We start from the raw sequence: 16,556 nt of genomic DNA, 5'->3' as shown, positions 1-16,556 counted from the left end.
TCCAAGCACAAAATCATGGTGGCTTGGACTAGGGTGGTGGTGATGGAGACAGAACAGTCAATGGAGAGGTGATATATTCTGATAGTAGAGCCAACAGAGCTCTGATGGACTGACTGGGTATGGATAGAGAAAATGAAAAATCAAAAAGAAGACTCCTGGATACTCCAAGTTGATAACAAAAAAACCCCCAGCCAGTTCTAGATAAGTATAGACATGACCATGCCAATGGTCCAGTCAAGTCCCATGCTTTCTTCATGGAATGGAATTAGTTTAGGAAGTGAGTTCAGCAAGATGTAAATAGAATCTGCTTACGGAAATCTCTCTGGAGTTGACCCATTCCAAACTGTTCCATGGAATATTAGTCTTTAAATATTTATAGTATTTCTTTGAAACGGCTTTCTGTGGTGAAATGTCTGGTAAACATTGCTTATAATAATTTTCTCTCAGAGAGGAAAATAAATAATGCACATGAACATTGTAAAGCTCTGAAGTCTTGCAACTAAAAAGCCATTAAACCTAGTACATTTATTAGTTTAATTAGGTCCCATTTATTTATTTTTTGCTTTTATTTCTATTGCCTTGGTAGACTGACCTAGGAGAACATAGTTATGATTTATATCAGAGAATGTATTGCCTATGTTCTCTTCTAGGTAGCATGTGTATTAACATCACTCAGTGCAGTGTGACAAACATGGGTCTAGGCTCAGTATGTCTCTCCTGGTAGTTCTTCTCTCCCCTGGAATTTAAGCAAAAACAACAAGAAGAATAGCAGCTACTATTTATTGAGCACTTATCCTATGTAAGGAACTTTATGTCAGTATTTCCCTTGCTATACACATTATATACAGGTACCATTTTAATTTATAGCTTGTACATTATCATTTGCTGCCATGAGTCTTGCTTACAGACCATGCATTCACTTAGCAAAAACTGTCACCCATTTTTCTGACCCAATATATCAGCAGTGATCACTCACAGTATTTCCTCATGAAGCTTGTAAGATAAAGACCAGACATTCTTCACTTACTTACCCCACTAGAGCTAACAGTGAACATTTCCTGCCCCCACCACTGCCTCCCTCCTCTTCCTATAGTCCTCCCCCTCTTCCTATAGTCCTCCCCCCTCTTCCTATAGTCCTCCCCATCACCATTTTCCTTCTTCCTATTTTCTCTACCCATTTCTAAACAAGAAACTGTTTTAGGACAGTTCCCATGATTTGAACACCCTTGGGCTTAGAATCCTTTGTCTCTGCCTCAAAGAGAATATCAAGACTTTCTGAATATGGCTGCTGTCACACCTGAATCCACAAGTTGTTAATCTAGGGCCCTAATAGTCCTCAGCTGCCTCAGCTGCCACAGACACACACAGACACACACACACACTTCACCAACCTGGGTAGAGAGAAGACTTCCCTGGAGTTAACAGATGACTGGGGAATGAGGAAGTCTTTACACTCTAGGCCACTGTAACTTGAGTAATTATGGTCACTGAACGAGAATGCCATTTACAACAGGCAAAATATTGATAGCATTACCTAGAAAAATAACCCAATCACCAACTGAAATATAGCCACTGGGGAGGAACCTAGTTTGCTCTCTAATCCACACAGCAATTCAATAAAGCAACTTCAGCAGGAAATGAAGAGCCTTCTGATTAGATGTGTAAAGGGAATTTAGAGGGAAAATGCAATTACCTAAGCTGTCAACTGACTAACAGCGAGGGTAACAATCCTCAAGCATTGGTTATTCTTACAGGATTTTATTTTTATGTTAAAAAAAGAGAGAGAGAGAGAGAGAGCTTGCCTAGATAGGGCATGTAACAAACACACAAAAAGCCAACTCCTATAGTTTCTTATCAGCCAGGTTATAATATACATGTTCTTTCATAGAAAATAAAAGAAAACACAGACTTTTTCAGTTGTATTTCTCAGAGAGAAAGCTGTTCACTTTGTAACTGTCCTTTAAACAATATGGCCCACAAGTAGCTTAGCAAATTTTATTAAGAAGTAAATCTGCAGTGAGTACTGAATTTACTACATCCAACATTTTAGCAAAGAATGTCTGGCCTTGAATGTCTGGCCTCTGCTCAAAACACATCCCAATCCCATTTTCCCCTCTCTTCCCATCCCCCAGGAAAGGAAACTGAGAAACCCCAAACAAACTCACACCTGAAGTGGATCTCCTTGTGCTGGGGTTTTCTTTGATCATTAGCCAGCCCTTGGTGCCATGCAGAAAATTACTCTTCTGTTGAACGTGATACTGACACCAATTAATGCATAAAGCGAAAGGCTTTACCCTTAAAATAAATAGCTAAACCAGGAAGTCTGTTTCTCTGTATGTGGCTGTTGGCAAGGCCAAGGCCACACAGGATAAGAAAGGAAAGAAAATAGAAAATGCCAAGGAGAGAAAGAAGACTAGAGGAGGGGGTGGGGGGGGAACAAAGCACAATGAACAGATTCCTGAAAGATCCTTAGGGCTCTAAGGAGAAGCCAGGTGAATTTCCTGCTTCTGATGTAGACCTCAGCCTGCCCCAATTAACTTAGCATTGTAGTTATAGCATATGTTGAAGACCCAAGCATGAGAATGCCCTTGGAAAAGTGAAGCTGAGTGTTCTGAGCATTTGTGAATTCTGCCTCCATTCCAAAGCAGGTTTTGTGAGCTGGGCTGGGCCACCCAGAAGCCACCTCTGGGTCCTCCTGACAGGGACCCTGACAGTGAAGGGAACTCCTGTATGTCTGAGTCTGGGCTCAGTGTGGGCATCTGGAATTCTGCTTCAAAAGCTTTAGTTGCTCTAATAGTAATTCCACATGTGTCAATTTCACACAAAAGTTTGAGTGATCCAGGCATCCTGGTGAGTCACCAGTACTCTTTTTAAGTGCGTCATCCATTTTATTTTTCTCTGTTGCAAATGATATGCCATAAACTTGGGTCCTTCTCCATCACTGAAAATATGCTTAGTTAGCCTAACCCTGACAGAAACTAGTAGGATATACCAGTCATGGAATTTGAGAAGAAAAAATAATTCTTATTTTTGGAGTAAGATAGGGAATGAATGAATGAATGAATGACATACACTTATTAAGTAAATGTTTATTAACAAGCAAACTTTACAACCACAAAAATAAGCACTCATCTGTATCCCTAGGCTAGAAAGAAACTGAGACAGTATAACAGAAGTTAAAGTACCAAACTAGATTAAACACAACAATCAAACTAACATATGATTAATAACATACATGATTCTCTTCATTAGTTTTTGTGAGGCGAGTGTATTTGAGCTTTAGGTAGACAGTCATACTCTTCAAGTAGTGAGACCTAAGTCAATTAAGTAGTAAAATGTATGTGTGTGTATGTGTATATAGTCTACCCTGGAGCACAGTCAATGTGAAGTCAGTTCTGACACTGTACAAGTGGCCTTGTTAGGAAAGCCACAGACAACATTGGGCTAGCCCCCCATTCAGGACCAACAGTCAGCACAATTTAGCATACTGGGATTGTCTAGTGGGATTCGGGAGCTTGAGTGCAGTTCAGGTACCAAGCATTTAAGCAGGACTGAAACACATGCATTGGCCTCTGCTTCCTTACTGTGTTCATCCTCTCAAGACACTTGATTTAAACACTGAAGTCAAGGCCAAAGAGCAGTGCCCTCAGCTGTAACAAGAGCCCTGAACTGATTTAGAGAGAAGGCATGGGGACCAGGGCAAGAACTTCACCAATTCCTGTTGAAGAAACCCAGGATCCTGGTCATGGGCCAGGCAACATGGTAAGAAGGCAAGAAGGGTTCCGGAAAACATTAGGGTTCGTGCAATATTTTCAGACAACTATTTCTGTAAGCTGTTTCAATACTGCATCATTATTTTTAAAAGAAAATGTGAACATTTACAAAGGTTAGAACAAAGTTTTCGTTTTTCAGTAGGTTCAATAAAAGTTCAGACTGCACACTGTGGAATTTTGGTTTTCTTTTTTTTTTTTTAAAGATTCCTTGCCCAACCCCAAGAGGACCCAGCATCCTTCTTTATTATTATTATTTTTTGCCTGGTGTTGTGGAGTAGCTGCTTTCTAAAGTGGAAAATCAAGTGACTTCTTTCTGTAGAATAAATAGCAATTGGGATTCCTGGGCAGGAAGAGTGTTTGGGTGCTACATGATGTACTGTTTATATTTCACTCCATACACGCAGGAGCAAGTAAGGGGCACAAAATGCCTCCTGCTTTTACTCATTCTCTTCTCCCGCTCCTGAGTCAGCTTCTCTTTCAAACTGCTCTTTCTTGGGCCATCAATTAAGACAAGAGTTAATCAAATATCCTGACTCCATAAGTAGGATACTCTGACAATCCAACCTAAAATGTCTGCCTCCTTTTATATGGATAGGATTTCAGAACTGGGTTTGAGAGCTCACCTACTCTAACCCTCATATTTTGCAGATGAGGGGTCCAGTGACTTGCCCAAGTTCACTCCACCATGGACAGCATGAGGCTCATTACCTGGGTGCACTGCCTGTCCTGGGTTTGCTCCAGCCCATCTCTTGCCAATAAACGGAGGCTTGTTGGAAGCCAGCTCACCTCAGGGACCTCTGTAAACTCAGCCATAGCTTCAGCCAGCACAACTGGTATTTTCTCAACTCTGAACCTCTCAAGACAGCTGAATCCTAACAGTATTATAAATTCATTCACCTGCTTCTTCTATGTGTGGCTCATGCCAGTCCCCTGAGACAGTTTAAGGCTAACTAAGAAAATGGAGGCGAGGAAGAGGGGACGAGTGAGGAGAGGCAACCCAAGTCAGAGCTGCAGAACTGTGCAGATTGTGCTGAAAAGGCTCATTGCCAAGCAGACACTGTCTAGACTTTAACTGGCCTCTCCAGAGAGGGGCGTGGGGAGGAGGGGGAGCAAGGCCGGAAAGCCTGCTTGCTTTTTGTTCAGCTAATGCAAACACATGACACAACCTCTGACAGGCTCCAGGCTGGGAGTTCACTCTGTCTAAGATGTTTCTTCCTTGGGGCTGGAATTCAGCTGTGGGCTGAAGGAAGTTGTGCTAATCCAGCAATCAGGGGGAAGCTAGGAATGTGTTTCTCAAGTCCTGGGGAATCAGAGTTCCCAAACTAGACTGAGTTGGGCAAGAGCCAAAAGTGGCACATTTTTGGTTGCAAAAGAACAGATTTTTAAAATTTCCATTTGTATCATTTTAGGTAATCCATGAGGAAAATCCATAATAATACAGAACTGCCTTTTGATGGAGGCCTGTTATGAAAGCTTTCTAAGACTCTGAATGATATCAATTTACAAAATGTACAGAGGAGAAATGGCCACTATAGTCCAATAAGCCATCTTCCATTTCTGAAAGAAAATGGTGGGTCTGGGGAGCTCTGCACATTAGTTAGGAAAAAGATGGCCCCCCTCTGGGAGGGCAGACAAGCCCCAGGACAGGGCACAGAGACTGGTAAGCAGAGTGTAGGATGAAGTCAGCCTAATTTGCCCCCTTGGCCAGCCACTCTTGTACAGTGGACAATCTGAACAACCATACCCAGACTCTCAGCTGGAGTCTTAGAGCTCTCTTGCAATTTGGTCCTATTTGATGTGGAACAGTTTGAATACATGTCAAGGACAAAGACTGCTTTAAAGCATCTCCTGAGTTACTGACCATCATGCAGCAGGTGCTCTGATGGAACAACTATACTTCAGTGTGAGTCAAAGATGCACCTGGACCTGAACCTGTTTGAGGCCATGCCCGTGTCGACACGGCCAGAATGATCCAGGCACTTGCAGCTGATAGACCATGAAGTTAAATAACAGAGCCTGTGCAGTTGTTTTTAAGTCCATGTTACCTAGAGAAAGGGTTTTTGCTTTGTTTTCAAAGTCACTTTCAGAAATAAGACTCAGTGGACCTTAAGCAGTCTTGAACACAAGGCATTTTGAGTTGAGAGTTGAAGTCTTGGGTTTGCATCCCGGCTTTACTATTTACTAGGTGACCTTTTTGGGGGTAACTAACTGGATCCTCTGAGCCATTTTTTTTTTTAACTGATAAATAAAGATTAGAGGAACTGCAGTGTCAGGTTGTGAGAATTGGATAAGACAAGGCCCTTTTCCTCTCCTCCCCTCTGTTGTCGGGCTACCACCACTCATATCTGGGGCTCAGCTTGGGGGCACTCTCTCTCAGAGGCCTTCCCACAACCCCAGTGCTGGGTTAGGTTGTCAGCCGTGTCCCAGCACTTACCATGCCAGATCATTCTGAGCCCTTACCCTACCTGCCTCTCCCACTGGACCCCTGGGGACAAGATCTGTGTCCTAGTCACCAGCACTAACTCAGTGCCTGGCAGAGAACAAGTTTGCGATACTTTTTACTTTCCCTCCTTGAGCTTACTTTGAGAAATGTTACTTTGTCCCAGATGGGTGAAGCAAAATAATGCATCAAGACTTTGTGCAGCTTTCTCACTGCATGAAATTTGAACTTGAGCTCCTAATGCAGCCCAAACACTCCAGGATGACGTCTCTGTAAAGGTGGAGGAGGGAGATGAGAAAGAAAAGGGGAGACAAGAAGATAGAGGGGAAAGATGAAGAGAGCAACACGAGGAGCAATGAAGAGACCCAGCTCTGGGGCCTGGGAATGGGTGGCCACATGAGGCTGCAGTCAGGGCTGGCTGCCAGACACAGCAGTGCCCAGCAGAGGACTCAAGTTTGTGTGCAAAACACCTGAAGCGTTGCCTTGGTTCCCAAGCAGATAAATCAGCCTGATCCAGGAATACTTCCTACCCTGTCTTTGAGAAAAAGTATTTATTTTTCAGACAGTGAAAGCAAAGGGTTCTATTCCTTTGCCCGACCTGGTTATTTTCTAAACTCCAAATTTAGAATCCGTGGCCCGGGAACAGGCCGTGCTATGGGGGCTATAGCAAGAACATATGAAAATGACTATCCCACAAAAAATCCAAGATATCTGGTGGCTACTTCCATGTGTAAAAAGGGCAGGGGGGGGGCACGACGACACAGGAGAACAACTGAATCTGGAGAAGTTCCAGAGGAGTTTTACCACCTCTCTTTTTTGCCTTTTCTCACTCTTCTTCCCTTTCCAGTTCTCTGCCTGGCTCACTCAGTCCTTAGGGAGAAACTCTGCTGGCTTACACAGTCCACTGCTGCGCTCGGGAGGTCTCAATGAGTCCTTAATTCTTTTCCTGGAGGAATGATAGAGTTGTGGCTTCACAGAGGAAATGCTGGAGGGCAAGACTGGCTCAGTAGAGGCAAGGGTTCTGATATGAATTCTGGGCATCAAAGTATCCAATGAAATAAATATTCTACTTGTCTTTTAAAAGGTGATCTTTAATCCCTGGAGAGAGTGAAAGAGGCAAGGGGAGTTCTGCCAGCCATGAGCAATGCAAGTGTGCGTACGCACACATGCACGCACACACACACACCATAGCTTTTGGAGCTCTTCCAATAAATAGAGATGCCGCAAGAATGTAATAACAGCTAACATTTACTGCACTCCATGTGTCAAATCACTCTTTTAACTGCTTTACATGGAATAGCTTATTTGATTCTCATGGCTAACCTAAAGGGTAAACATTCCATACTAAGCCTATTTTATAGGTGAGGAAACAGACCAGAGAGGTTAAGTAACTTCCCCAAGATCACAGGGCTAATAAGGGCCATGCTAGTATTTAAAATCAGGTAATCTAGCTTCAAGGCCTGGGCGCTAAACCATTATGCTATACTTCCTCTCAAAGATAAATTCGTCAACAGATAACCACCTGAGCCAGCACACAGGATGTACAAATACAGACAATGCCTAGAGAATGTTAATGTGTAAACTGAGAATTCTCTTGTTGAGATCATTACAGAGTCAAAAACATTCTTTGCCAGTGCCCAGTAGGCACCGGTAAGAGGCACTTCATTTCTTCAGGTGTTTGGTGTTGACTGTGTCATGAGCAGAAGAAACATTTTCCATTATCTAATTGGACTGTCAGGCAAGAGAGATGGCCATTATTCCCATTTTACAAATGAGGAGAGTGAGCTCAGGGAGGTTAAGTAACTTGCTCAAGGGTTCACAGCTAGACAAGGCGAGAATTCAAACCTGGTTCACTACCTCTAAGCCCTTGCCCTTAACTGAGGCTGCAAGCCAGAGACATTAATTGGCTTTAAAAAGGTTAACATCAACCAGAAAGGGGCAGAGTGGGACTTCTAAGTCAAGGACTCTTTCATTATTTTATAATGTTCTTCTCAATAATAAGAAGGTTCTGTAACAGGGTCCATGTAAAAGATAAGACTTGAAACACCCAGATGTGAGAACAAGAGAGACTGGAGAAAGGGATTCAGGGGAAGGCTTGAGTGACACGAAAGTGGGGAATAAGAGACAAACGCCAGCATTCTTGGAACTGGAACAATTTCAGATGAGGTTCCACGCAAACAGCTGCCACCTACTGGACAGACTGGTCAAGTGGTCAAGGTGAACAGGCTGAAAATGACCCCAGCAGCTCAAGTGGAGCCTCTCAAATTCTGAGAAGACATCTGTCCCACAGTGCATCGCAGGGACTTCTGCACTAGTGGCAAGGAAGTGGGTGGGCAAGGAAGAGGGTGGTAATTTTTGTGAATGCTGTAGATCTGGCCCCCTAATGGCCAGGTCCATTTGAGCTGGACAGATGCTACAGTGGTAGCAGCTCCTTCAGAATAGGGACCTGTACGGTATTGCCTTTTGGTTCCATACTGTTCTTAATAGCAGCGTAAGTGCAGAGTGACTGGCATAGCACCTGGCACTGCTGTAAGAGATCAATAAGATATATTCACTTACTATCATTGAAGGACAGAATGACAGACTGTGGGGAAAAAGACAAATTTTGCCTCAGACACAGGATTTTCAATCTTGAAAACAACAAAAAGTAAAAAGGGACATTTTCCCTACCTCAAGCCAATTCAACCTAATATCCCATGCCACATATATGTATAAACCTGGGTCTGCAACATGTCATGCTTTTGCCATGTGTTACATGACTTGTTTTGGCAACAGCTTAGTTGGTCACAAAGTGTCTGGATTATATAGGAAACATTTTAAAGGTCATAAATTCAGACAATCCTGGGAATACCTTATTGGTGATGGCTTCCAAATGAGCACATAAAAACTCAATGAAGAGATTACATGGAAATCCTCCAACCACAGCAGAAAATGCAGATTTACAGGAGACATTTTGTACTCCAGCTACCCAAAGAGCTTTCCATTAGCAGGTTATTGCCAGATGGCTGCTGATGCAGACGCGATTATCTATGACAGCAGCAGCTCTTAGAGCCTCAGCAAGAGTAACTCTTCATGCCATCAAAAGAGCCAAGAAAATTCTCATACTTTTATGATGGCCAGCATTAGAGAGTTTGGCTTACTTTTTAAGGTGTTTGAATTCATCTGAAGAACTTAGAGAACTTGGACGCTTGAGCCAGTTACCAAGTGTTTTCTTGATATTTTCATCCATTTCCTACTCTAGTTCTATCACCTGTTACCCCACATTGTCTTTGTTTCACATAGTCCCGAACTCTGCCATCTAATTGTCTTAATTTTGGCTAAAGATATACCAAACGTTTGATCAAATTGGATTGACTTTTCCAGCAGAAAAGGCAAATGTTTTTTACCTCACACACACTAACTGGTTGCCAGTGGCTACCTAGAACCTTGCTGAGAAGGATTTTCTAACCTCCTCCAGGATGAGAAGGAAGAAATTCTATGATTGATTAGCAATGCTATCATGGGTAAGGGAGAGGGTAGTTGTGACGTGCATGCCATGTTTGTTCCTGCAGGCAATTTATTTCAGTGTTGGGAGGTACTAATTTTCATTGCCTGCAGTATCTAGTAGGCACACAACATACATCTGTTAATTGATTTTGATAATTTCTCTGAAAGGAGGGAAGAAGGGCTAGTTTATCTTTAGGTAGTGGAATTATGGGTAATTTTATTTTTTGCTCTCATTTTTTCTACATTCTCTAAGCTTTTTAATTCCACATTCTATCAGAAAATAACACTTTTTATTTAGATAAAATAGCATCTATTAGGATAGATCCTCTTGAAAAAGGTGAGGTGTCACAAGAATCCTCATGATGGATTTTAAGACATTTTGTCATACTTCTCTATAAATTTTTACAGTTATGGGGATAGGGCATTAGAGTGGTGGTGGAAGGTTCTGCTTTTTAAATTGAATCATAATCATTTGCCAGAGCTTTAAATTTTTTGTAAGCATATTTTTAGTGGCATATATTGCTGCTAACTTTAACTCTTTCATTGTTAGATATATAGGTTTTGTTTTTAGCTTTCATAAATAACATGACAGACATCTTATGTAGAGTTCCCTTAAAAATAATTATGACCAGGGCAAAGTGGTCAAATAGAATTATTTGAGTTTCTTTCCTTGATTTAGTTTCTCAATGTGGATTACATTGAGTCCTGTAATATCCATCTGTGAAACAGTAAAGTCATCTTCCCCAAAGCTGATCCAAAGTTTGCTAAAATGAATTCATGTCAATAAAGACTGAATTAAATTATGTTTGTTATGTTTTTGTAGCTAACAAGGGAAACAATTTTCTACTGCAAGCACTGTTAACTACAAGTTAAAACGCTTAAAATAATATCCAAATTTCAAGTCTCATACAGTGAGGGTTCATTTATCTTTTCATTAATTATTAACAGTTCACTATTGTTAAAGCATGAATTAAAAGCTTGCCAAATGTTAGGGCCAGACATCAAGAGACTGGACTAGTTAAATGATAGTGATCTTCAAGTGATGAAATGTAACTTTGGTTATATCTGTTCCTCACTTTTTCAATTGTAACTGTTTCCACACACACCCTGAGTTCATAGCCTTCTTACTGCACCAACTTCCTCTGTCTTGACTGGGTGGTGGCTACACGGGTATATCCAAATGTAAAGGCTCACCAGGCTATACATTAAAGATTTGTGTTTTGTACTAATGTAAAAGAACTTTAAAAATCAAGGGAAGTCCTATGTTAATGTAAAAAAAAAAGCAATAATAATACATGTTCATTATATAGCTATAATATTATACATTATAGCTGCACAGTTTAAATCTAACGGCCCACTGTTAGATTGTAAGCAACCTGAGGGCAGAGACCATGTCTTGCACTTCATCCATGACTCTGCCCTGTGTGTAGGGCATGCTCAGCCTGAAGCAGGGAATACTGTCTGATGGGCACCATGAAGGGAAGGCCCATGCTGTTATTAACTCATTCCTGGAGAAAACACCCCATGCCAAAGTCACAGGCGACAGAAAACAGAGCACCTTAGAGAAGGCATGCATTTGACCTGCAGGACATCAGTCACCTAGTTTATGAAATGAACGCATCTAAGTGTAAGTCATTTTTCAATTCTATGATATCTGGTATCCTTAAGCTAATACTATTTGTGGCTACTAGAAATTTCTTACTATGTCCAATTATTTGAAGAGGAGTAGGAAAAAGATACCGTGACATTTTCAATCCTCTATGTGTGACCACTGGCATTTACAGCTCATTCTTTACTTTCTCTGTTCTCCTGGAAACATGATTCTTCCTGTCTCACTGACTTTGAAGACTTTACTTTCTTCTTTGGTACATTACATCCATAGCAGCCCATGCCCCCATCTCACAGCTCCTTCCAAACTTATTCCTCTGAGCCTGGGGACGGACTCCTGCTTTCCATTACCAGATTCAGAGACTTCTATGGGAATTGTGACATGCCCCCTTCTAAAGACATTTTCAATATCCAGGACCTCAATTTGCAGGGTGCTTGTCCATCTGTTTTGGCTATTCAGCAGAGTCTCTGCTATGTTTTAACACCCCAATTTCTAATAATGGTCTCCAGAATCACAGCAAGGAGTTTATTTGCCAAAGGATAAACAAACAGGTTATTTTAGTGGTTAATGTATAAGATGGATATTAAAATTTCAGTTATGTTGTAGCTTCAAGAAGCAGTCAGAGGATGTGGGGAAAACCAAGGGGAAATGTGGGGGAAAATCGCACTCTAGGCCTGCCTGAATTCACTATTAGAATAATTCTAAAGAATACAGAGGAGATCCCACATCGGCCAATAATACCCTAGTGGTTGATTAACTGTACGTTGATAATAGGGTATAAATGAGGTTAAGAAATCTGGCTTCAGAAGGACAATGCCTTAATAATCTTCTTGCCCATTTGTATAATCGTTATAGTTTTTGCTACTATTATCTTAAATGAGGCACTCACAGTTTGTGGGTTAAGTATTCCCTTACTGGAATGAGTGCTCTGATTTGTGAATCAGTCTCCTGTACGTGTAACTTATCATGATGAATTTATAGACTTGGAATGTTGGAAATCAGAGTGCCAGCAGAGACAACTGCCAAGGGAGAGTGGGTGTGCTTGGGCACTTGCCAAGGCTGTCTTTTGGAAGCAGGCAGTTGGGCTACAGGGTCCCCTCCAGCCTGCAGTGTTAGTGTAGACTCAGACTCACCTACTGAGACTCAAAGGCACATGCACTAAAGCCTGGGTTCTCAACCTCTCCCAGCCTCCATTATCCACACCTCTCAGTGAACAGCAGTAATTCTCAATGGGAGGGGGATGGGTGAGGGAGACCGAGCAGGCCCACAAAGCCTCCTCCCAATACAATCTGAGAAGAGGTGGCTTGCTCTGCTGTTGCCACCTGCCACCCGCCCCATTTCTCATCCATACCAGATGTTAATATATGCTCATTAAGAGACATGTGCCAACACCCCCTTTCAAGCAGAGACTCTAAAGTGAACATGGGTGTGAGCTCAGGTGGATGGGGCAGAGTTTTGAAGGAGCTGCCTGAAGTATTAAGACCAAAAGAAAGAAAGATAGGAAGCAATCAAAAAAGCAACTCTGAGGTGCCAAGTAAGTAAGAGACCATGGAGAACTTTCAAAATATAACACTTTCCTTAATATGATTTGTTAATAGTTTCTCGAATCTAACCAACAGAATCTAACCAAACAAACTGGCATTAATAATGACAACAACCACCTTTTCTCAAGCTTGGGACACCTCTGATTCTGAAGGTCTAGTATTCCAAAGGCTTGCCTTCTTCAGAGATCAACATAATTTGTTGTGCAATCACATTCTTTTAAAATATGCTGAATTAGAGGGAGGGAGGAATGAATAGATGGAGCACAAGGGATTTTTAAGGCAATGAAATTACTCTGTATGATACTATAGTGGTGGCTACATGTCATTGTGCATTTGTCAAAACCCATAGAATGTACAACATCAAGAGTGAACCCTAATGTAAACTATGGACTTTGGGTGATAAAAATGTGCCCATGTTGGTTCATTGATTATACCAAATATGCCACACTGATGAGGGATATTGAGGGTAGGGGAGTATATATGTGTGGGTGGGGAGGGCTATGTGTGAACACTCTGTATTTTCTGCTCAGTTCTGTTGTGAACCTGAAACTGCTCTAAAAGAATAAAATCTATTAAAAAATAGTAATAATAAAATACGCTGAATTGAATCCTTGTGCTTCTATGAAACCAAAAAAGTACCAAGAAAACTGTTTTTTAAATTTCATTTTGAAAGCTCAACCATATTTGTATAATTTTAGTTCTAACGTCTACTAAAGTGAAGTCCATTTAATAAAGACAGTATCATTGTTTGCCTTTGTTTGCTATATGTTGTTATAGGTAACAAGGAAAAAAATTTCTACTGCAAGCACCATTAACTACACAATAAAATGCTTTAAAGTAATACTCAAATTTTAGGGCTAATTTACCCTTTCACTAATAATTAAAATTTTATTATTATTAAAACATGGATTAAAAGTTTACAAAATGTTACCAGGGCCAGGCACCCAGAAATTGGATTGACTAAATGATAATCTGGAGTCATAAAATGAAAACTTCCCTTCACATACCCTGAGTTTATAGCCTTCTTTCTGCACCAACTCCCTCGGTTTTCATGCCTCAGCACTTCTTGATTTTGCCTCTTTCCCCATGGGTTTTGCCTGGGAATTCTGTCAGTGCTCTCTGCTCTTCCACCTCAAGCAGGAAATTGCTGATGGAGGAACTTCCTATGAGGGCTAAGCTTTTCCCTGCAATGCACTGGGGGCAGGGAGTGCACTGCAAACAGCTTGGGAGAACAGATCCCAGACCTCAGGCCACATAGCCTTGTGGCGAGAGTGAACCAACAGCCACCTCACCCCTCACATTTGTGGTCTAGTTCACAGAGCGATTTCACACACCAGCTAGCTGGCAATTCTTAAGCCTGCAGTAAAACCACCCAGGGATTCACCTCATTCATCAGTGGACTGCAGCTGCCTTTTGAGGCCCACAGCAGGGATGGAAGGGTATTTCTTAGCCAGGACAAAATCAGCCAGTGAAGAGGGATCCTCCCTCAAATACAAGCCCTGGAGTTGGAGATGAGCTCCACCAGCGGAGGGAGCTGGGTTCAGATCCTTCTTCAGAAATAACTAGATGTGTGACCTTGGGCACTAGGCAGGTTACCTAATCTTCCTAGACCTGTTTCTTCCTCTATAAAATGTGGCTAATAAAACTGACCCTACAAGGTTTGGGAAGCTTTAAAAGAAATGATGCATGCAGCCCAGCCAATGTCTGCTATGTAAGAAGTACACAGCCAGTATGAAGTCCTAGTATGAGGCAGTGGTGAAGACCCTGGTTAAGAGCCAGACCTGTGTTCAAATCCCACTCCTACCATTTAACAACATAGGATAGACTATGTGACCTTTCTGACTCAGTTTTCGCATCATTCAAATGGAGTTTTATTACAATACAAAGTAGATACTCAAAAAATATTAGCTATTTTTTATTTCATTGCGAGTAAAAACAGATTTTGTTTCCAGTTCAACCAACAATGTAGTAGTGAATTAAATGAAAGTTCAGTATAAAGTGTATTTTTTTTTAATCGTGAAGGCCTTGCAGGCTTTTATGACTTTTCTGGGCAGAGTCAAGCTGTGATGCTAAGGGTGGGGCTAAACTGTAATATGAAGAAAAAAATTCAAAGAGGGAGAATAACCACCCACTAGGGAGCTATTTCTTTTGTAATGTACATTCCATTTCTTCTCCCTCATGCTTTTTAATTCCTTCCACATTTCCTGCCATAATTATCAAATGTTTGGTTTCTGACCTCACTTTTCTGGAGACTAGAGCTCAGGGAATTTAGAATTGTTTATTTTCTGTCCATAAACCTTTGAGTTAATGGAGGGGCTTGTGTGTAAAGGGTTTGTTGGTTTGTTTGTAGTGTCTCAGGAAGGTCACTGGAGTTGAAAAGAAAACATTACCAAAAAAGCGCTGAAATACTTTGACTGGAAACGCAGAGCCCTCAAAAGAGCAGAGCAATGGATCGCTCATACTTGCGCAACACTAGTTTAAGAAAAAACTGAGATGTTTTAAAGGCCGTTATATGGCTCTGATAATAACACAAAATCCGAGGGCACTTTACAAAGAAAGGGAAAAAATCAGGGAATCATAATCTCACTTTATAAAAGAGAAAAATATATTCCTCCCCGAAAGAAGAATCTCTTGAGACTGCCCTCCCCCTCGACCGACTCGGAAGGAAAAAGTCTCCAACTATTCTCAATTTCCTCTTAAGTGAAGGAAAGAACTCAGGAGCCTTTTTGAACTCAGCTCCTGCTCTTGTCGCCGCCTGCGTCCCAATCGGCCCAGCTCGTCCCCCCCCCCCCTCCATATTAGTCGCGGTGAGGCTCCCGCTTACGGCCCAAACTACTTTTCCCGATTTTAAGGTTTAAGTTTCGTAAGTAGCATTTCTGCACGGAGCGCCCCCCTCACCCAGCGATGGAAACTCCCAGTCCCACCCGGGGAGAGCATCCCCAGGACGCACGTACCACCCGCGCGACGCACAGACCCCAGTGGCCCCGGAGCCTGAGTTCGGACCTCCTCAGAGGCTCACCTACCTCGGCGTGGACCCAGGCGACCGCCACCAGCGCGAGCGCGAGCCAGCGTGTCCACATCTGCGGAAGAGAGAAGAGCAAGATTGAAGGCACCGGGCCCCGCGCCGACCCCGGAAACTTCTTCAGGTCCCGGAGGCTCGCCCCCTCCGCCCGGCCACCCTCGGCCGCCCAGAGGGGTCGGGCCAGTGCACTCGGCTCCGCGCCGCACTCCGCTCTCACCATGGTCCGGTCCCGGTCTCCGGAGGGCGTGGGGCAACGCGGCTGCAGCGAGCTCTAAGGGAAGGTGGGAGCTTCGCGGATCGCCAGCCTCAGAGGAAATCCGACCTGGGCTCGCCGCCCCTTAAGACCCCTCCTTCCCCGATTGCCTGCCCCCCAGCTCCTCCCCATTCTCCTCCCCCTTCTGCAGCACCGTCCCCGCGGCTCGGAGCTCCGCTCCCTCCTCCCAGACTCTCGCTATCCGCGAGCGTCCTGGCGCCGCCAGAACCCCTTTTTCTGCCTGGCCTCTAGCTGAGCACCCCTCCGGCCCCCAGGACGTGGATGCCGAGCCAGAGAGGGGGCTGTCCTGGGGGACACTGCAACAAAGGCGGAGAGAGAGAGAGAGAGAGAGAGAGAGAGAGAGAGAGAGAGAGTGTGTGTGTGTGTGTGTGTGTGTGTGTGTGTGTGTGTGTGTGTGTGTGTGTGTGT

General features: G+C 42.9%; 1 protein-coding gene across 1 annotated transcript in view; it reads right to left on the bottom strand.

The window, feature by feature from the left end:
* The window catches only part of FSTL1 (follistatin like 1), a 51,298-nt gene extending 35,068 nt beyond the window's left edge, over positions 1–16,230 (bottom strand). The window contains exons 1-2 of the mRNA XM_010981565.3: positions 16,092–16,230; positions 15,876–15,932 (exon numbers count right to left, since the gene is read on the bottom strand). Coding sequence (XP_010979867.1) covers positions 15,876–15,932; positions 16,092–16,094 — 60 coding nt within the window. The 5' untranslated portion in view covers positions 16,095–16,230. The remainder of the gene's footprint in view (positions 1–15,875; positions 15,933–16,091) is intronic.
* Positions 16,231–16,556: the final 326 nt, after the last annotated feature.

This window comes from Camelus dromedarius, chromosome 2, assembly GCF_036321535.1.
Source record: "Camelus dromedarius isolate mCamDro1 chromosome 2, mCamDro1.pat, whole genome shotgun sequence".
Classification (NCBI taxonomy): domain Eukaryota; kingdom Metazoa; phylum Chordata; class Mammalia; order Artiodactyla; family Camelidae; genus Camelus; species Camelus dromedarius.
The sequence above is the reverse complement of the archived record's forward strand: the minus strand, read 5'-3'. Positions and strand labels throughout refer to the sequence as shown.